The sequence below is a fragment of the Rhinolophus hipposideros genome, assembly GCF_964194185.1.
Source record: "Rhinolophus hipposideros genome assembly, chromosome: 16".
In the NCBI taxonomy this organism is placed as follows: domain Eukaryota; kingdom Metazoa; phylum Chordata; class Mammalia; order Chiroptera; family Rhinolophidae; genus Rhinolophus; species Rhinolophus hipposideros.
The window spans coordinates 18,606,746-18,628,532 of NC_138062.1; the positions used below are offsets into that span (position 1 = coordinate 18,606,746).

Below are 21,787 nucleotides of genomic sequence, written 5' to 3' on the forward strand. Positions count from 1 at the left end.
ATCCATGGAAAAATATAAAAAGATTTAGTTGGATTTTCCACTCAGTTAAATCAGTCCTATAACTAATGAAATGATGGCTCTGAAACCTCATAAAAGTTCACACTATTTTAATCATTTAGTATCTGAGTTAGAAGAAACAAAGATTTTTTTTAAAAAATAACAATTTCAATCTTATAGAGGAGTAATGTAACAAACAAAAACACGATTTGCTTATTTTTCCTTAAAAAATAAAGTGCTGTCAAATTCTTATTTCTTTAACTTACAAAGGAAAAAAGGTAAACAGAATAAATCACATATAAAGATATGCAATTAAAAGATGAAGTGTCCTTTATATCATGAGTTGCAAAGGCAGCACTAATATTTTAAAGGAAAATCCAAAAATTATGGTTCCTTAGTGAGAACTGTGGCAGAAAAGCAGTATGTTCATTACATTTTTCAGGAAAACAACTTACATTATCACCTGGTAATATTTAGTATTACTGGTCTCATGAGGCTATGTGGTCACTACACAGAAATATAAACACACTTAGAATAAAATTAAGAGACTACCTAAAAGAGCCCTTATTCTGTATGGCTAATGTTTAGCACTTAAATGATATAACGGAAGCAAAGACTAGATTAAAAGTATTCCAACAATGGCCCAAATAACATTTAAAGGTTCTCCAATTTACAACACAATATTAGACATATATTTAACACATAAATCTAGAAATCATGTGTGAAGATGTAAATTTCCCAAAATGCATCAAAGAATTTTTGTGTTTATATACGAAAAACTAGTACAACTTAACACTGCTTGAGGCATTGAACTTCCTAACTCAGCTATGAGACTAGCAATTAAAGGACAACAGTGACATCTAGCGAACATTTCAAATATATACCACACGTATCTTGGATCAAAACATTGTTTCTAGTGTTTCACATATTTCAACCTGCCTGAGGAATTACATAGTAAAGCTTTAGTTTTAAACCAAAACAAGGCAATTCTACTCTCAAAGGGTTTCTCAATAAGAGTGATCCAATCATGAGATAAATAGAAAATGTAGAGACAGGGTCTATATATATACACTAAGTCAAATAAAAGTCCAGGACACAAATTAACTGGAAATCTTTCAAAAATCACAGATGCTTCCCAGATCTCTCAGAACCAACTAATTTAAAAGATTTTGATGATTATTTGAGCTCAATGATTTTCTGACAAGAAAAATGCTAAGGGCCTAAACTTCACAAGTATATAATTCAAAATGACTGAAAATACCTCTCAAATGTAAATATTTTGAAACTGGTAAAATTCAGGTCACAAAAGCACTATCCTAATAGCTTCAAAAGTTATACAGAAGATAAATAAATTGTGGTATAGTCAAAGAATGGAACACAGCTTAGGGATGGAAAAGAATGAAGTGATACATGTAACAACATGGACGGAATCTTGAAAAACTCAGGCTGAGTCAACGAAGCCTTACGTAAAAGTTACAGTCTGTTAAGATTCCATTTATATGACATTCTAGAACAGGCAAACAGCTCTAGGAGTGAATGAATACATACATACATACATACATACATACATACATACATCAGAATAAGTTACCTCTGAGGGTAGGATAGAAATGGAGACTGACTGGAAAAGGGTATGATGGAATTTTCTGGGGTAACGGAAATGTTCTATATCTTAATCGGAGTTGGGGTGACACAGACATATGCATTTGTCAAAACTCACCAAATAATATACTTAAGATTTGTGCAAATTTTATGTAAATTTTACCTTAAAAAGTGAACTTTAAGCAAATATTAGTAACTCCAGTTATCTATCATACTGAAGTGTTGGGAGTAATATGTACAGATAGCTGCAACTTACTTTGAAATACATATAAAAATTAGATGGATTGATGGACAGATTGTAAAAAAATTAAAAATATTTTCTTAAATACCAACAATTTTCCTTTTATATAATACCATTTTAATTTCTATAATCTAATGTTAAATGTAACTATCTTCTAAAGAGCATGAGTTACAGGATAACTGGTTCTAAAATTTGAAAAACATACCCGAATTTCTTGGAGGTTGTGGAAATTATTTCCTACTCTGACTGAGATCTTGCTTGGAGTATAGCTTTCATCAGATTTGTAGTCTGCATAAATACATAAGGTCTTCACCGTTGTTTTTCTTCTAAAAGTAATAAAGTAAAAACATGACCTTTATCATGTGGAAAGATTATATCTAAAACATCTTATCTTCTGATTTTCAAAATCATAGTCTGCTAAAATGAGTATTTAAATCAACAGTTTCCACGTCCTTTACTTTTAACGATGAAAGCAAAGAATACATAAAAATATAGATAATATGTTTTATTTACACACACATCTCTTATCTAGAACTTGCTCTCTAAAGCAAAGAAGGAAAAGTTAAGCCAAAATAGGCACCTCAGAGTACAAACAAGAATTAAGAACTTCAATCTTCATTTGCATTTTAGACTAAGAAATTACTCTCACAAGCTCGGTTTTCTTTACTAGTTACTCACTTAATTTCCTATGTTAATAATTGAGAAATTAAGTCCAGCAAAGAGAAAGGCATTTTTTTTAAGTAGAAAGTATCATCTATTCCTTAATGCAATAAAATTCTGCGGTTTTTTAAAATATACATATTTAGATAAGCAAAAACTACATAAGAGAAAATAAATCTCAGAAAAAATGCAAGTGACTAAAAAACATGAAAATATGTTCAATCTCTAAGAATCAAAGAAATAGAATTTAAAACACACATAGACGTTAGTTTTATCATATTGCAAAATAATTAAATGACAGCTAATACCCAAATTTGATTAGAAAAAGGTACTTTCATAGCCAGTTAGTTGGTACACAGATTTGATCCACAACTGCAACTTCTAACAATGCATTAAAACACAGTAATAATACAACTACTTAAAAATGGATGCAGAAAAATGTTCACTGTCTTGTGGTTAAATTACTGAAAACTTACAAACTAAATATCTATCTCAACAGGAATTAATCAAATAAATTATAATATATCCATTCAATGAAATACTATACAACCATTTAAAATAATCACGCATATATATAAAGCAGGGAAAAAAATTTTACAACACAATATATACAGAAGGATCGCATTTTAGGAAAAACAATGTTTTTTTAAAGGCCTATAAAACTATATAAATGTATAGAAAACGACCTAGACAGACTTATACAAAAACAATTAAAGTGGCTATTTTGCCGGGGAGTGGAACTATAGGAGATCTTAATTTTCTCCTGTAAGATTTCTATGTTTTCTGAATAATTTTTTAAAATAAGCATGTGTTATTTTGGTCATTAGAAAAAAAATTAGACACTTTGAACATTAACCAGAAAAACCATTAAGAAGTCTATTTAAACATGCTTTAAAAGTTAAGTTCTGGTATAAACTGGCACTAACTTAGTAACAATGAGATCCTTGAACAGAAGTAGTCTGTGTCAAAAGTCAACCTATAAAACCAGCAGGGGATCTGTAGCTCTTATGAGACGACCAAACTTCTGTAGGCCAAGCTATTCATCAGAAAGGGATGGGGAAAGTTAAGGACTTTCCCTCAAATAATAAAGACAGATGAAGATGTAAAACGCTAAATACCCAGGAACCGCTGACAGGATAAATACCATTACCAGGTTTTCAAAAGGCCAGAGGTATCAAACTGACATCTTTCTATTTCTGCTGGGCCAGGAAGAAGACATGAGAGAAAGCAAAGGAAGAAGGGGAAATTCTGAAGGGCATATAAAAGATTTTTCCCCTGATGAGCCAGAGGCAGGCAGTGAAAGGTCTTTCTTGTTAGAGAGAGATCAAAGATCATGAAGATTACTCCTAAGGACTTTTTTTTCTTTTAACAAAAGCAGATGAAAGGACCAAGCTTTATGCTCCGAATAATTTTATCTCCAAGTTATGAAATTCAGGATAAGTTAGTCACTGGAACCTACAAGATAATCAGGGTGAGGTTAGAAAGGCAAATAATAACACTAATCATTATAAAAACAGCAACAGCGGCAAACAGCAGATGAATGAATACTCTGGCCCAGCGGTAATGCTTTACATCTCATCTACTCCTCAACCTTGTGTTTCCCGGAAAATAAGTCCTAGCCGGACAAGCAGCTCTAATGCATCTCTTGGAGTAAAAATTAACATAATACCTGGTCTTATTTTACTATAATACAAGACCGGATCTTATAATTGATATGATATGATATGATATGATATGATATGATATGATATGATATGATATGGATACCTGGTCTTATATTAATTTTTGCTCCAAAAGACGCATTAGAGCTGATTGTCCAGCTAGGTCTTATTTTCAGGGAAACACGGTATATCACCTTCATTTCACTGATTTAAAAAAACCAACACTCAGGTTTATAACTGGTTTAAGGTCAAAAGGCTGGTAGGTGGTCACTGTCGGAATTCAAATGTGCCTCATGTGATCTTAACCACTATCACCTTCCTACTAAGTAATTGTACTTAGCTTATTCAACAGTCATTAATACCAGTTTACAGTAACATGTAGGTGTTTGTACTGTGTTTCCCCAAAAATAAGACCTAGCCGGACAATCAGCTCTAATGCGTCTTTTGGAGTAAAAATTAATATAAGACCAGGTATTATATTATATCATATTATATTATACCCGGTCTTATATAAGATCTGGTACTATATTATATTTATTATATTATATTATATTATATTATATTATATTATATATTATATTATATTATATTAGACCCTGTCTTATCCTAACGTCTATGTATACTGAGAAATCATATGTAAAATTTATGCTATACAGTTTCATTAAATTTGTAAAGGAAACTGTGACCTAACCAAAAGTTTAAAACTATTACTCTAAAATGTACCCATAAAATATTTTTTTAATTATTTATAAATTTTATCTCATGATGAATTTAAAAAATAATATTGCATAGAAAATGATGTTATTTATCAATAGCAGTGTACATGGGAAGATTAACTGCACAGCTTATGAGACATAGTGTCATCAACTGAAATTGCTCAAATCATCATTATAAAAATAATCACCATAAACTGAATGCTTACTATATGTCAGACATGCAGCTAAACTCTTGGGATAAGGTATTATAGGAAGGGAGTATTGCAGTAATACTTCCCCATTTCGGGTGCTGTAAGTAACACTTCCAGCTTCTCTACTCCCTCACCCATTATTCCCTTTCTGCTGAGAAAGCTGCTGACAGAAAGCAAACATTTGCTTTGTTCCTTCCTGCCACAAATTTAATAGGGACAGGCTCTACCTGGTCTAGCACTTTCATAACTGGATGGGTAAGTCTGTTTAATTCTAGGGTTCATAGTAGGAAACACTTCACTGCAGCTATAAGCCCCTCTGTCAGTTTTATAAGGGTGATATTTTGGTCTCCATCTGCTGACTCTTGAATAACTTCTCAACTGATTTGGAAGCCATGACATTACAAGAGAAGACATGAGCGACAAATACTCCTAGTTGCCAACCTAACAGCACTTTATCCCTTCTTTCTTCATAACATCCAGCAAGACTATATTCCCCAGCTTCCCTTAAAACTAGGTATGACCATGTGACTAAGTTATGACCAGTAAGATTTAAACTGAATGATTGTGTGTTATCAAGTTTCTTTAAAAGGAACACATGTCCTTTTACCTTTCCTGCCTTCTCCTTCCTGTTACCTGGGATATGGACATGATAGGTGAAATTCTAGTAGACATCTTAGATCATGATGCAACCTTTTAGATAGAATCCATGAGCTAAGAACAGTGGAATGGAAAGAGAAGGAATCTGGGTCCACAACATGCTTTGGGGCTGCCATACCTCTCCCGGAATGCCAGGCTCCTCTTCTGTGAAGAGGCAGAAGAAATCAATTTCCACACTGTCTAAAACACTGTTGTTAGAAGCTCTATTACCAGAAGTTCTCATTCCTATTTAATATAACATTGTGCCCACTTCACAGATGAGGAAACTGGGGCTCAGATTAGGCTAAGCAACTAGTCTTCATTTACACATCTAGTAAAGCACAGAGCCAAAATCTGAACCTAGTTCTGTATGACTACACTATATAAGAACAACTACAAACTCCTGAGGTACAAGACAAAACTAAAAAAATAGTTATAAAATTCTGTTAATTATTTCCTGTTAATATGCTACATACATTGAATATATATATATATATAACATGTATATATATATACATATATATAAATATATATGTATATATATATACATATATATATCCAGAAGGTGCAAAAAAAAGTATACACATGACTCGTATTAATCTTCTGTTATTGGTAGCTATTGAGCAGTACAATTCTAATACAGTTTTTTCCTTTCTTAAAATGTGTATACATTTTTTTTGGCACCGTGTGCACACATGCGTGTGTGTGTATGTGTGTATAAATCAGGAACAGAATGTAATCAAATACACAGAGGGTGCCAAGAAAACGTATACACATTTTAGGAAAAGAAAACTGTATTAAAATTGTAATACTCAATATATTCCAATAACAAAATATGAGTACAAGTCACGTTTGTCTTCTGCAATTACAAGAGGTGCTCAAAGTGGTTCCCATCAGCATAACTTTAATACATTTTTTTTCCTTTTTTAAAATGTATATACACTTTTTTGGCACCCTCTGTATATGCAACCATATGTGTGTGTGTGTGTGTGTGTGTGTGTGTGTGTGTGTGTGTGTGTGTGTATACACACATATATATACAATTACATTCTTCTTTGTATATATGTATATGAATGATTACATTCTTCTTTGTTCCTGGTACAAGGTGGAAAATACCCTCTGTGTATAAAAGTTTGCTTCTAACCAATCCTAATAGGATGCCAAAGTGAAAGTTTTCACTGAAGACTAAGACAACAAAGACCTTGTTTAAATAGAACATACAAGACCTTAATGCAAAACAGCACATAATGGTTAAAAATAAACAAATAAAAAGCCACGAATGTCTCTCCATGAAGAAATAACTGTTACAGAACACTTACGCTCCCACCCTATACAACTAGAATAAACAGACAACCTGCACAAAAAACTGCCGACACCGAACAACAGACAGGACAGGACTGAGTCCTGAGGGAAAGGAAACGAATGCAGTGAGCCCTATGGAAACCCAGCAGAATCTAGCAGTCTTGTCTTAAGCGAAACACTAAGGAGATACACAAAAAAGTAAAACGATAACACTCTTCTCACTATTTTTTGTTGGTTTGGGGAGAGACAGTTAGTTTTCATCAAAAAAATGTTATTTATGTTAATATGTAATAGGTTAATTATCATTTAATTTTAGATGAATAAATAAATACTTTAAAATTCCTCAGCTATAATTTCGAATCTGGTAAACACTGATAGACATAAAAATGAAACAAGAGCTCTTTGGGGACTTCAGTAAAAGTTTATAGAGTAGTACTGAAACCAAAAAGTTGGAGAACTGGTGTCCTAGAGCAGGGATCAGCAAACCACAGCTCACAGGCCAAATGTGGCCTGACACTTATTTTTATAAAGTTTTATTGAAACAAAGCAACATCCATTCACTTACACACTGTTCCCAGCTGCTTTTGCACAACAAGGCAAAGTTGAGCAGTTGTAACAGTGTAAAATATGAGGCCTAAAAAATTTGCAAGGCCTAAAAAATTTACTATCTATCCTATTAAAAGAAGTTTGCTGCCCCCCATGCCAGAGCAAAGGGTACTCTAGATCCACTGTAAAGAGGCTTAAAGTCAAGCCTCAAAAAGACCAAATTGATCCTTAACTATCTTAACTAACTTAACTGCCTACCAGAACAAAGTCTAATCCTTAAAAAAAAAAAAAATCGAGTATTCAACAAGTTAAAATTTACTATATCCAGCAACAAAACGTACTACAAAGAATCAGAAAACTAAAAATGTGATTCATAATGAGGCAAAAAAATCAGTCAATAAAGACAGATATGGAAAAGACAGAGATGATGGAATTAAAAGGACTTAAAAATAAAAAATATAAATATCTACTTACAGGTGTACGACAAACCACCTCAAAACTTTGTGGCTTTGAAAAATAGTCATTATTTTGTTTATGAATCTGGAATTTGGGCAGGGCTCAGAAGGGAAAGCTCTACACAGCGTCAGGTGTGGCAACTTGCCTTGAGATCAGAAGGATGGACTTCCAAGACAGCTCATTAATATGCTGGCAAGTTGGTGCTGGTTGTCAGCTGGGAGCTTAGCTGAGGCCTTGGGCTTGGGTTCATTTCTTTATGGGCTTCTCCATTTCATGTGGGTTTTCTCACAGTATTATACATGGCTATCAAGGGAAAGAATGACATAAAAGAAAGAGAACAAGGCAGAAGTTGTATTGCCTTTTATGTACCAGCCTTAGAAATAACAGTATCATAACATCCATACTCTATTAAGCAAGAAATCCACAAGGCCTGATCAGTTTCAAGAAGGGAGACAGAGATGCCATCTCTTGATTAGGTAGCAGCAAAGTTGTAGAAGACCGTGTATGATAGGAAATAATGTTGTGAGCAAACTGGAAAATATAGTCTGTAATAAACATGTTCAAAGAATTCAAGAAAAGATTAAAATGGAGAGAGATGAAAGATATTTTAAAATCATGGAATTTCTAGACATAAAACAGAAATCTGAAGAAATTCATTGGATGCAATTAAGAGCAGTTTAAACAATGCAGAAGACAGTGAATGTAATGATATAGCTACAGAAACTCTCCAAAATGAAGTATAGAAAAGAAAAAGCTCTCACCCCTCATTCAAATGAATAGAATATCAGTAGCCTATGAGACAGTATAAAGCAAAATACTACTTGTATGTAATTGGCGTCTCATTGCTATGATAAAGTTTAATGTATGAATTAGGTACAGTAAGAGATTAATAACTAACAATAAAATAGAACAGTTATAACCAATCAATTTGAAATACGACACCAAAGGCACAGGCAATATAAAAAATAGACAAATTGGACTTCATCGAAATTAAAAACTTTTGTAAAAAGGTAACCCACAGAGGGGGAGAAAACACTTGGAAATCACATCTGATAAGGGATTAATATCCAGAATATATAAAGAACTCCTAAAACTCAACAAGAAATCAAAAATCCCAATTCAAAAATGGGCAAAGGACTTGAATAGCCATTTCTTCAAAGAAGGTATCAAATGGCCAATAAGCACATTAAAAGAGGCTCAACATAACTGATCATTATGGAAACAAACCAAAACCATGCATGACATACAACTTCACACCCCTTAGGACGGCTATTATCAAAAAAACAAAACAAAAAATACCAGAAAACAAGTATTGGCATAGATCTGGATAAATTGGAACTCTTTCATATTGCTGGTGGGGATGTAAAATGGTAGCTGCTATGGAAAACAGTATGGCAGTACCTCCAAAAACATAGCATTATCAGTTGGTCCAGCAATTCCACTTCTGGGTATATACACAAAAGAACTGAAAGCCAGAACTCAAAATAGATATTTGTACAGCCATGTTCACAGTGGCATTATTCACAATAGCCATAGGGGAGAAACAAACCACATGTCCATCTACAGATGAATGAAGAAACAAAATGTGGTACATACACACAATGAAATATTAGTCAGACTTAAAAAGGAATGAAACTCTGGTACATGCTACAACATGGATGGACTTGAAAACATTATGCTAAGTTAAGCTAGACACAAAAGGACAAATATTGTATGATTCTACTAATATAAGATACTTAGAATAGTCAAATACCTAGAGACACAAAAGTAGAACAGTGCTGATAGGGGGCTGGGAAACAATAGAGAGCTATTGTTTAATGGGTACAGAGTTTCAATTTAGGATGATAAAAAGTTCTGGACATGGATAATAGTGATGGTTGTATAACAACGTGAATGTACTTAATTCCACTGAACTGTGTACTTCAAAGTTTTAAAAGTTATGTATATTTTACAATTTAAAAAAATCCATGAAATTCACCATCTCAACAGACTAAAGAAGAAAAACATGTGATTATATATGTAGATGCAGAAATGGCATTTCAGAAAATCCAACACCTAGTCATAAAAAAGAGTCTAAGCACAGTAGGAATAGAAGGGAACTTCCTTAATCAACCTGATAACCTGAAGAGTATATCAGTTTCTGGCTAGGAAGGGGCGACAATCCTCAGCAGGAAGCTGGAGGTATCACCAAAGGCCTCGGATTTGAGGGAGGAGTAAATGATGAATGCATCCTCACCAAAGTGAATCACCCAAAGCATTAACTAATTGTGGAAGTAGATTCTCTCCACCACAAAAGCACTCATAAGATACAGTTAGCTTTCAACACACATCCAAGTGCAGAGAGCACCCATGCTAGATAAATAACCAAGATAGAAGCGCAATTCTGAATTTTCCTTCTCCATTTCCATACTAGCAGGCCTGGAGAGTTCAGGAACAGTTAAGAATATGGGAGCAGACAAATAAAAGCAAGGTAGGAGAAGAGAAGTAAGCCACCCTTTTCTTCTTCCACTTGCAACAGACTCAAGCTTAGGGAGAAGAAGAGATTTTATAAGTCTGACAACCTCAGAGGCTATCATGGGCCATGAAGAAGCAAGACGAAAACACACAGGAGGGAAAATCCTGGCAGTCTTTTTCCAGGGATGTATTATATATATATGCAAATATTTCACTATTATCTAGGACTACTACGGTAGCTAATTTCACTATTAGCTAGGATTGAATGTTTTCATTTCTAACCTATCCTTTGCTATTTGTAATGAACAGAGAACTATATATATTACCCAAACATGTAGTACCTGTTCTTTATCGAGTTCTCACCCAGGGCAAGAAGGAACTCGCCTCTGATTTAAAGGAGCAATAACATCTAAAAGTAAATTCTATTTTGTGATTGTGCACTACAAGTTCACCCCTGATGCATCATGAATACATACTGATTATTTCTAAAATCTAAACGCTCAACTAACTGAGAAACTGCCGTAAGAATTAAGTTGCTTATTTTCCCTGTGAAGGCGAGAATAACCTAAGGAGTTAAATATTTTGTTTCCTCTCAACAAAATATAAAGTCCAAACTGAACTTCTTTCAAGCGTACTCATAATATAATTTCTTTTCAATACACAAAGTCCTTTCTTTACTTCATAATGTATTCATGAAAACACATAGAAAATCAAATGAAGAAAGTTGAATGCTGGGGCTACATAATGGAGGTGTGAAAGTTGGTTCCTAAGAGCTGAGAAATCTCAATTACCCAATCCTAAATTACACCACAATATTTTGGTCATAATCTTTGACAATCAATTTCTAACATTTCCACTGTTTTGTTTTGTGTTTTCCCACATTCAATGTGAAGTTGATTCATGAAGTCCAATGAATATCTGGTTGAGGTTAATGATTTCTAACACAGTCGCGATTGTCTTAAGTTGTTAAGTTTAGTATCTATTATTTTTTAAGTGGCCTCAGCACTTTGATTTTTTCCATTTACTCTACTTCTTAAAAATCAGGGAGAAATGTAATAAACTATTCAATAATTGCACAAGTGCTTTTTACAAAGAAGTGTAAGGCTGAAATTGCAGTGCAATCATGCAAGGGGGCCTAGTGTTCAACTGTTAACTAATATTTTTTAAAAACCTAAAACTTTACAAAATTATAAGGTATAAAAGTTACAGACAGTCTGCCATTTGCAGAGGAGGGAAAATTAATTTGTATGATTTGGTTTAAGCAATTTGCGGCCATACATGTACTGGTATTTTTTGTACAAAGTATTTTAAATGCCAATGGCATTTATGGCTATCAATGTTTTCATTCAACTAGATTCCAGTAAATACTTTTTGTTGTTGTTGTCCAGAGGCGTTTTATTTGCCTAGAAAAAGAATCCCAGGATTTGCCGTCCTGTGTGTTTTCGTCTTGCTTCTTCCTGGTGCATGATGCCCACTGAGGTGGTCAGTATAACAAAACCAAACTGATGGGCCCAGAGCAGGTTGTTCTGCCATTTTTCTAGATCTTTGAGCTGCACATCAAATCTGGGGCTGATCACTCCACACTTTTTTTAACCTGCCCGTGAGGTTCAAACAATTTTTTTCCCGGTTCTGTGATCACCAATGATCTCAAACTCGCCAATGTAACCACGCTTCATCTACACGACTAGCGACAGGACGATGACGTTGGAGCCCCGCCCAGTAAGAACCTGGCGTTTGCCTCTCTCCGTGGCATTGTCCACGCGCTTGAGAGCATCGGCCAGGACGTTCGCGCGCCCCATGAGGGCAGCAGGGAAAGATGGTGTGAAGGGCCTGACCTTTTCTCTTTTTTTTTTGAAAAATTTTTTTTTATCTCCACTGTTAAACTATCAGCCTTTAGCTTCAAAAACACAACAACCTAGTAGACCTTTTCCATATATTTTTTTAACATTCTTCTGTTCTTCACTACTTCAATAAGTTATTTTTATTATTCTTTGTTCAATACATTGGACTTCTGTATAAAACTGTATTTGCTGAAAAATCCCTGCCATTCTAAAATAATACAATTAAATTATACAACTTATAAGCAATATCCTTTGTTGTCTCAGAGAAGCGATTTACCCTACGCTATACAGCATAATGGTTAAAAGCACAGGTTCTCAGTTCAGAGCACTTGTGTTCAAATTGCAATTCTGCCACTCATTTGCTGTATGACCTTGGGTAAGTTACCTAATTTATCTAAGTCTCTACTTCTGAGACTACAATATAAGGACTAAAAATAGCTATAGTTAAATGAAATGAATGGGTAAGGCATTTAGCAATGTACCTGGTATTCTAAGCCTTTAAAAAAATATATTGCTGTTTTTATTTCTAGTGTATACATTTAATACCCTAGGCCAGGAGCTGGCATGCTACAAGCCAATGGCTGAACCCTGCCCACCACCTACTCTTGAAAGATAAAGTTGAATTAGAACAGCTAAATTCAGTCACTAGGCATTGCCTATGGCTGCTTTCACGCTCTAATGGGATAACTGAGTAGTTCTAACAGAGACTCGATAGCCCGCAAGGCATAACATATTTATTATCTGGCTTTTTCATAAGAAATTTGCTCATCTGTAACCTAGAAAGATAAAAACAAACTAAAAATACAATGCTACAGAGTATTAAAATGAATGGCATAAATGGAAAAAGATAACCAAGTTAACTGGTTTCCATCTATGTGAATAAATTGAAAGCAACTGATAAACATATGGCTATTTTCCTTTACTACCCCCCCGCCCCAAAATAAGCATTTCAAAACTGAAAATGTCCTTAGAAGTTCTAAGGCAAAATCTTTTTTTTTTTCCCAAATGGAAATATAAATTTGAAAATATATGGTGATGGAAGGAGCACTGACTCTGGGTGGTGAACACACAATGGGATTTATGGATGATGTAATACAGAATTGTACACCTGAAATCTATGTGATTTTACTAACAATTGTCACCCCAATAAATTTAAATAAATAAATAAATAACATAATGTAAAAAAGAGAAATACAAATTTGAGAAGTTATATGAATAGTCTATAGCTAAAGAACGTACAATCTTCTCTCCAGGTGTACTCGCTGCAATGCATTAAAGTCATTGTATTGGGTTATAAGCAAAGCATATTTTTCTGAAATAAGTTATATGAAAATGTATATTTGAGAATTATGTATATAAGAGGACTGTGTAAGCCACCATAAAGAATTCGGAAAGGATAAGACAGAGTACACTGAAAACAATCTCTAAGTAAGCAGAAAAATAATCTCTGAGACTTACCAAAAGCGGAGTTAAGTGCACTTCACCATAATTTCTATGTTCTTAAACTTTATGTAAGCAAAATAGATTTCTTTGTCCACTTATAGCATACACAAATTGAAAAACTCAAAAATGTATTACCTGAATTGGATGTTCACTAGATGGGGCTGGGAGCCATCTGACTGCCAGTAAGTTTCTAAATTGTCGTCTCGTAACTGATCCACTCCAAATCCTAAAAACACCACAAGGGACAATAAGTTCTCACAATCAAGAAAGAACTATATGTTCAAAATGTAATATTACCATATGTATTTGTCCAAAAAGGTTGGTAAATAGGATGAAATCAAAATGAATCAGAATTCTTATGTCCTCTAAACCAGACCTCAAGTCTTAAAAGCAATACCACTTGCACACACAAATGCTTTTATTAGGACCAAGTTTTCTTGGTTGTTGGCTTTAATTTTTAAAGAACATCTAAATATACTGTGTATATATTTATATTCACTTCTGAAATGTGAATAAACACTGACTGTTTTACACTTACAATTTTTCAATGCCTCATACTACCCCTACAATCAAGTATGAACTGTTGAACAAAGCCTCTCTGGTCAGGCCTCTCTCTAACTAGCCAGCTCCACCTGGGCCACTTCCCTCTGTTCTCAACTTACTGATTACCTCCAATTCTTTCAATGAGCCACATTTTGTCTAAGCTGCACATTTTTGCACATACTGTGTAAAGTACCATAAAGAATTCACACAGGACAAGACAGAGTAAACTTAAAACACAAAAGTTCCTCTTGCATTTATGTCCTTACTCAGTGAAATCCTATTCTTTTTTTTTTTTTTGAAATCCTATTCTTGCTCCATCATGCAGAATAAGCATCATCTCCAAGACGACTTCCCTGATCCTTTCAAGCAGCGCCAAACTTTCTCCTTTGGGCCACCGCTGCACCAAGCCAATACTTAGTGGAAAGCAGTATGACATGGTGGAGCCTGCTGCCTGAATTCCAGCATTCCCACTTTTTATGTGATCTTTGCCAAATTACTTAGTACTTCTGTACTACAGTATCCTTACTTAGAAAATGATAAAAAGACATCAGAGGGCATACTTCATATGACTTTTGGAGGCTTTATTGAGATAATTGTTATTTTAAACAGTAAAGTACTTAGAAAGGGACCTGTCATTTATTAAGTATTAAACAGAAGTTATACATTATTACATTGTATAATAATGACTAGTTTAAAGCTATAATTCCTCCACTAGATCACAAACTCCTTGACAGCAAGGACTGTGTCTTTTTTATCTTTTAATCTCCAACAGTGTTACAGACTTAGCAATTGTCTGCTGACTTGAGCAGAAAAATACCTGACCATAGAGAAGCAAAGTAAAGATTATACAATTAACTTTCTCATGTTGTTTCTCATTAATAAAGAGTAGTCAGTCAGAGGGATCGTAGATGGGGGAGGGGCGTCCACAGTGTGAAGGATATAAATGATAAATGTCTAAGTATTACTTTGCCTTGTGCACCTGAAACTAATAAAAATAAATAAATAAATAAATAAATAAATAAATAAATAAATAAATAAATAAATAGTAGTCATTCTTAATGTGTAAAATGATAATCATATAATGATACTTCACTGATGGACCCAAAGCTAGAAGTCACATGCAGTACAGTGTATGACACTGCACTTATAATGTCATGACTTTCCTATCCAACACATTTTTAAGAGATCCCTTAGAATACAGAGTCCTCAGTAGACTCAGTAAAGCCAAAGAAAGAAGCAGTAGACTTGAAAGTAGGCCAATAAAAAAAAATATCCACAGCAAAACACAGAGGGGGGAAAAAAAGAGTAGGGGGAGGAAAAAAAAGAGCACCTAAAAACTATGGGACATAAAGAAAATAAATTCCAGTGCTCCCTGCAGAAGGAGGGGGAAAGTGAACCTTGTAAAATACACCCAGGACATTCTGTTTTCCTTAATAAAGGCCTGACTTCAAGGAACACTGTTTTAGCAGAGCCTAATCAACATGGGTTTTACCACAGCCTAACTAACATGGAGAGGGAATATGCCTAATTCCAGCCTCCTCTAGCCTTCCTGTCTCACCTAAGGGGGAGAAGAAAAGGCGAGAAGCACTTGTAAGGGTCACACCCATGAATATAGTCCCACTAAATGACAGAGACCTACTCACAGGATTATAGAACACTTTTGTTCCCAACTTACCACCATATATCAGCAGGGGTCCGATATAATATCAGGAAGTCACAAGTCAAAGAACTGCAAGCTCAGACTCCATTTAGAGTCTCTAGGGAAATCCAAAGATAAAAGGGGAAATAAAAACAAGGACACTAAAGGAATTTTAGCTTCTGAATCTCAGCCTTTATCTATTAGGCAGAAAATCAGTAAGGATGTGGTGGAACTGAATAGCACCATCAATCAGCTGGCTCAAATTGACATTTACAGATCACTTCATCCAATGACAGCAGAATATCCAAGCGTCTCAAGAATACACAGTTCTTCTCAAGCTCATGTGTAACATTCACCAAGATGGACCACATTGTGAGCTTTAAAACACACATAAAAGTTTTTAAAAGATGAGAAATCACACAAAGTATGCTCTCAGACCACAAATAATTAAATTAGAAATCAGTAACAGAAAGACAACTGAAAAAAACCCCAAATATTTGGAGATTAAACAACATATGAATCACAGAAGAAATATCAAGACAAACTTCAAAATATTTGAGAATGAATAAAAATACAAATTATCAAAATTGTAGAATGCAGTGAAAGCAGTGCTTACAAAGAAATTCACAGCATGGAATATATATATAAACGAAGAGAGATCTAAAATCAATAATCTAAACTTTCAACTTAGAAAACTACATAAGAAAGAGCAAATTAAATCCAAAATAAGCAGAAGAAATAATACAAATCAGAGCAGAAATCAATGTAACTGAAAACAGGAAATTAATAGAGAAAAATCACCGAAACCACAAGCACGTTCTTTGAAAAGGTCAATAAAAAATCAATAAACCTCTAACTGGCCTAACCAAGAGAAAAGAAAGAAAACACAAATTACTAACATCAGAAGCAAAAGAGAGGCCATCATTACTGATCCCAGAGGTAATTAAAAAAGGAAATAAAGAAGTATTATGTGCACAAGTTTGACAACTTAAACAAAATGGACCAATTCCTTGAAAGACACTAAATTTCAAAACTCACACAAAGAGAAATAGATCATCTGAATCTATTATAGAAATTGAATAAAAAATTAATAACTTTTGAAAAGAAATCACCAGGCCTAGACAGTTTCACTTGTGATTTCTACCAAACATTTAAGGAAGAAATTATACCAATTCTCTACAATCTCTTGCAGAAAGTAGAAGCAGAAGGAATACTTCCTAATTCATTTTATGAGGTCAGCATTACTGGAATACCAAAACCAGACAAAGACTTAGGAGGAAGGAAAATTAAAGAACAGTATCTTTCATGAACATAGATGCAAAAATCCTCAAGAAAATATACCAAATAGAGCAGGGGTGTCCAAACTTTTTTCAACGTTTTTTACCAAGGGCCATATGCGGTAAAATACACAAACAGCCGGGCCACTCACTCGAGGTGAAGTATGTATTGCCTCACCTGGTTTATTTAAGTAAACTAAATATATTTTTGGAATTTGCTGCGGGCCAATTAACAATGGATTGCGGACTGCAGTTGGCCCGCGGGCTGCAGTTTTGACACCCCTGAAATAAAGTATTAATAAAAAGAATTATATGCCACAATCAAGTGGGACTTATTCCAGGTATGTAAAGCTGGTTCAACATTCTAAAAGCAATTACTGTAATCCATCACACCAACAGGCTAAAGGAGAAAAGCCATATGATCATATCAATAGATGTAGAGAAAGCATTTGACAAAAATCCAACACCCATTCAGATAAAAATCTATCAGCAAGCTAAAAATAGAGGGGAACTTCCTCAACTTTACATATCTACAAAACACAATAGCTAACATCATACTTAATAGTGAGAAACTAGAAGCTTTCCCACTAGCTCAAGAATCAGACAAGCACGCCCCTTCTCACCACTCCCATGCATCATCAGATTGGAAGTAGTAGCTAATACAGGAAGAAAAACAAGGAAATAACGAGTATAGATTGAAAAGGAGAAAGACAAACAATAGAATCCAGCAATTCCACTCCTAAGTATTTATGCCCAAAAAACAAACCCATATGTCCACACAAAAACTTGTACCTGAATGTTTATAGCAGCTTTATCCATAATCACCAAATACTGGAAGCAACCTTATCTAACTATTGTTGCATAACAAATTACCTCAAAGCTTAGCAGCTTAAAATACTAAACATGTATTATTTCACAATTTCTATGGGATAGGAATTTGGGAACAGCTTGTTTGGGCAGTTTGGCTCAGGGACTCTCATTGAAGTTCGGTTATCTGAAACAATTATCTGAAAACTTGACTGGACCTGGAGGATCTGTTCTAAGATGGCTTACTCATCTGGCTGTTGACGAAAGGCTTCAGTTCCTCATTATCTATTGTCAGAAGGCCATGGTTTCTTGCCATACCAACCTCCACACAGGGACACTAATTTCCTCACAAAATGGCAGCTAGCTTCCCCCACAGTAAGTAATCCAAATGAGAGTGAGGCAGAGCCACAATGTTTTCTACGATCTAGTTTCAAAAGTCACATCCCATCACTTCTGCCATATTCTACCGCTCCAGAGACCAACCTGGACACAATGAGAATGAATGACAGAAAGGAATGAATACCAGGAGACAAAGAGCACTGGGAGCATTTTGGAAGCTGGCTACCACAAACTTAACTGTCCATTACCTGGTGAACAGATAAATAAACTGTATTAGATCCATACAGTGGAAAGGCAATCAGTAATAAAAAGGAATAAAATACTGATACATGGAAAAATCACAAATAGCTTCTTCACTTAGCACAAATCATTATGCTAAGTGAAAGAAGCCAGATCCAAAAAGCTACATACAGTATGACTACATTTAATATGTCCCTCTGGAAAAGGCAAAACCAGAGGGACACAAAACAGATCAGAGGTTGTCAGGGGTTTGGGGAACAGGGGACAGAAGATTAACTACAATGGGGTAGGAGGGAATTTCTTTGGATGATGGAAATATTCTGTATTTGATTTTGATGATGCTTCCATGACCGTGTGTTTGTTAAAATTCATAGAACTATAAGCCTAAACAGGGTGACTTTTATTGTAAGTAAATTATACCTCAATAAATTACTGATGAAAGGAGAGAGAAAGGAATTGTAAGGGTAAATAGAAGAGGCCTGATAGGAAAGATGGCTACAGGAGTCTTCATGTGTAAATAATACAAGTTTCTGAAGGAAAAGCAACTACTAAACCAGTAACATCATAATTAAAGTTGCTAAAGCTAAAAATATTTCCCTGAACTTGAGTCTATAGATTGAAAATGCCCATAAAATTATAGGTTAGACAGATGAGAGAAGATACATATGTATGCTGGCATAACCTAGCAAAAGTCTTGAATCCTACAAATAAATAGTAAAAGCTTAAATGCTTACAGAAAGAACAAGTTACTTAGAAAAAAAGAGAGACAGGCATAGGCCTTCTTATTTGCAACATGACAAAAAAGGAAATGGTGAAATGGAATCCACAAACTTTCGGGAGAAAAAGGACTGACACTCAAGAATTCTATCACAACCAAGACTAAAATAAAGTTATTTTGGGATATGTAATCATTCAAGAAAATGTACCACCCACTAATCCCATCTATAAAAATAGCCAACAACAACAAAAAATGCTAACCAAATAACTCAATCACAGCAGAGACAGGGAGAGATACAGAGAAGACCTTATGACATATGCAGTTAAATTGCAGTGGATATTAGTGAAGCAATTGGGGAAGAAATACATAACAAATGACAACCCAAATACATTTATTTTAGAGTTAAAATAAAGCATAAAAACAAAAAGAATATTAAAGTCATTCCAGAACACAAGGAACCTGTAAGTAGTTCTTAATAAACAGTTTTTCTGTTTTGTTTTACCTGGTTTGCATGATGAGAGTGACCAGACAGCTTGTGACCCAATTTCCCGTACTGTTCCAGTCCTTTCCAACTGCTTAGGATCTGCTCCAGGAGGTGTCTTGTTTGGTGTGGTCATTTTTAAAATAGTCTACGTAGAAAAAAGAACATCCACATTATACCAGGACCTGAGCATCTTTTTACAAAAGGTAAAAATAAAAATGTAATAGCAAAATGGATCACTAATATACCCTTGATATTAATTCATTGAATGATATTAATTATCTAATTCTCAAATACAAATAACTCAATCACTGTGATTAAAACATCTTGGGAATTTGGTTTTTAATTTCTAAAATACAATATGACTTACAAGATCTGCAAAAGAGGAGAGTATAATAGGAAAAAGGGCACAGAATCAGGGTTTTAGCTTCAGCCTCTCCTTTTCTAGCGTAGACTTTGGCCAAGTCTGGGCTTTATTTCTTTTCCTGTCAGAGGTTGATTTGATCTATAATTCTGTACTGCTATATAGTCCTATACTTCTATGAGTAAAAATTCTTAATTCAAAGGAAAGCATAGACCTTTGAGTTTTTCCCATAGAAAACTCAGAAGATTGAAATACTCTTATCCCAAGAATATGTAAATATTGGTCCCCATTTAAAATAATCCATTAAGCGATGCAGAGAAAAACCACATCTCCCCACTAGTTGTCAAAAGCTCCACTTATATGTGCTCTTACCATAGAAGATAAAGTAAGAAAAATGGCTTCAAGATCTAGAAGTGAATAACTGGCCTATTCTAAACAAAAAGTTTACTTTGGCTTTCACGTAAATCTAAGCAAACGTGAAAAAAATACTTCTTGGCTAGTGAACAGTATGTAAAACTGCTTCGTAATGCAGAGTTACAGCTACTGCACAGTGTTATACATGCTATTATAAATCTGAACCAATAATTATGTATATCATCTCCTTGACACCTATTAGAGGTCAGTTGTTCCCTAATCCCCACACAAGCACTGGATACTCACTAAATAACAGAAGAGTCACTGGACTGTAAACTTCATAAAAGCCTAAAACTTAAACGCTCAATTAGCAATTTGCTGAATGAATACAAGGATGAATAGGTCCAATCATAAACTAAAGTGTTTGCCACCAGCAAGTTAAGTAAGGTCTATGATGAGACAATTACACCTCTGGCCATTATTACAAGCTGACTGTCCTATACAAGCTGACTGTCCTATCATTGTCAAATGTCCAAAAATGTCCAATTGTCAAAAAAAAAAAAAAAAAAAGGCTCATCCCTCATCACTGAGCAGAATTCAACTGCAGGACTTGGTAATGGACGCCACCAAGTGGATAAAACACGGAGTTCGGATAAGACTGGGTACCTGGCCACAGGTTTGGAAGGAGCCAAGGCCACAGAGGGAACGCCACCGCGAGCAGTGTCTGTACCAGACTCTGTTGGTCTTGCTAGACAAGTGCTAGCATGGGCAATGGCTAACGCTCCCCTCCTGACCCGCTGGCCTTCGGAAGATTGGGAGCAGAAGAAAAGGTTGGGGTTGGGGAAGAGACCCATCTGCTTACGCTAGAACCATTCTCCACGTCGGGAAAAGCTCACGCACTTACAGCCAGCAGACCCGGCTCGCCGCCGCTCAAAGGTTTAGGATTCCCTGCAGCTCCGCGCCACTCCCACTCAGTTTCTCTGGACAACCTGGCTTCCCCAACGACATTGAATTGGCGTCGCAGCACAATGACGTCAGTTTTCACCGTCCCGCCTGGCGATCTCCTGCGCACGCGCACTACGTCCCTCTGGTACGCGCGAGGCGGCGGCTGGGCACCGCCATTTTGGCTGGAGCCCGTAGGAACACGTTGAGTAGCTGAGAAGTGACGGCAAGAACTGATTTGGCCTCTGCGCACCTCTCCGCAAGGGGATCGTTCTCTCCCGGTAAGTGAATAGCCCAGAGGGGTTTGGCCGTGGGCGGCGGTCTGCCGATTTAAAGG

General features: G+C 35.2%; 2 protein-coding genes and 1 pseudogene across 8 annotated transcripts in view; 1 reads left to right on the forward strand and 2 right to left on the reverse strand.

The window, feature by feature from the left end:
• ANAPC10 (anaphase promoting complex subunit 10) overlaps positions 1-21,624 on the reverse strand; it is a 273,020-nt gene extending 251,396 nt beyond the window's left edge. For 3 of the 6 annotated variants that reach the window (XR_013995059.1, XR_013995060.1, XM_081075696.1), the window contains exons 1-4: positions 21,413-21,522; positions 19,812-19,938; positions 13,882-13,972; positions 2,046-2,166 (exon numbers count right to left, since the gene is read on the reverse strand). Coding sequence is in view for 4 of the 6 variants with exons in the window: in XM_081075696.1 (XP_080931822.1) it covers positions 2,046-2,166; positions 13,882-13,972; positions 19,812-19,926 (327 nt within the window). In the remaining 2 variants the exon portion in view is untranslated. Of the gene's footprint in view, positions 1-2,045; positions 2,167-13,881; positions 13,973-19,811; positions 19,939-21,370 lie in introns of all 6 variants that reach the window. The other 3 variants (XM_081075697.1, XM_081075694.1, XM_081075695.1) reach the window with 3 other exon arrangements.
• On the reverse strand, positions 11,866-12,276 carry LOC308508880 (small ribosomal subunit protein uS8-like; annotated as a pseudogene). The gene has a single exon. The product of its transcript is annotated as a small ribosomal subunit protein uS8-like (transcript).
• The window catches only part of ABCE1 (ATP binding cassette subfamily E member 1), a 32,050-nt gene continuing 31,850 nt past the window's right edge, over positions 21,588-21,787 (forward strand). The window contains exon 1 of the mRNA XM_081075693.1: positions 21,588-21,731. The gene's annotated coding sequence lies outside the window, so the exon portion shown is untranslated. The remainder of the gene's footprint in view (positions 21,732-21,787) is intronic.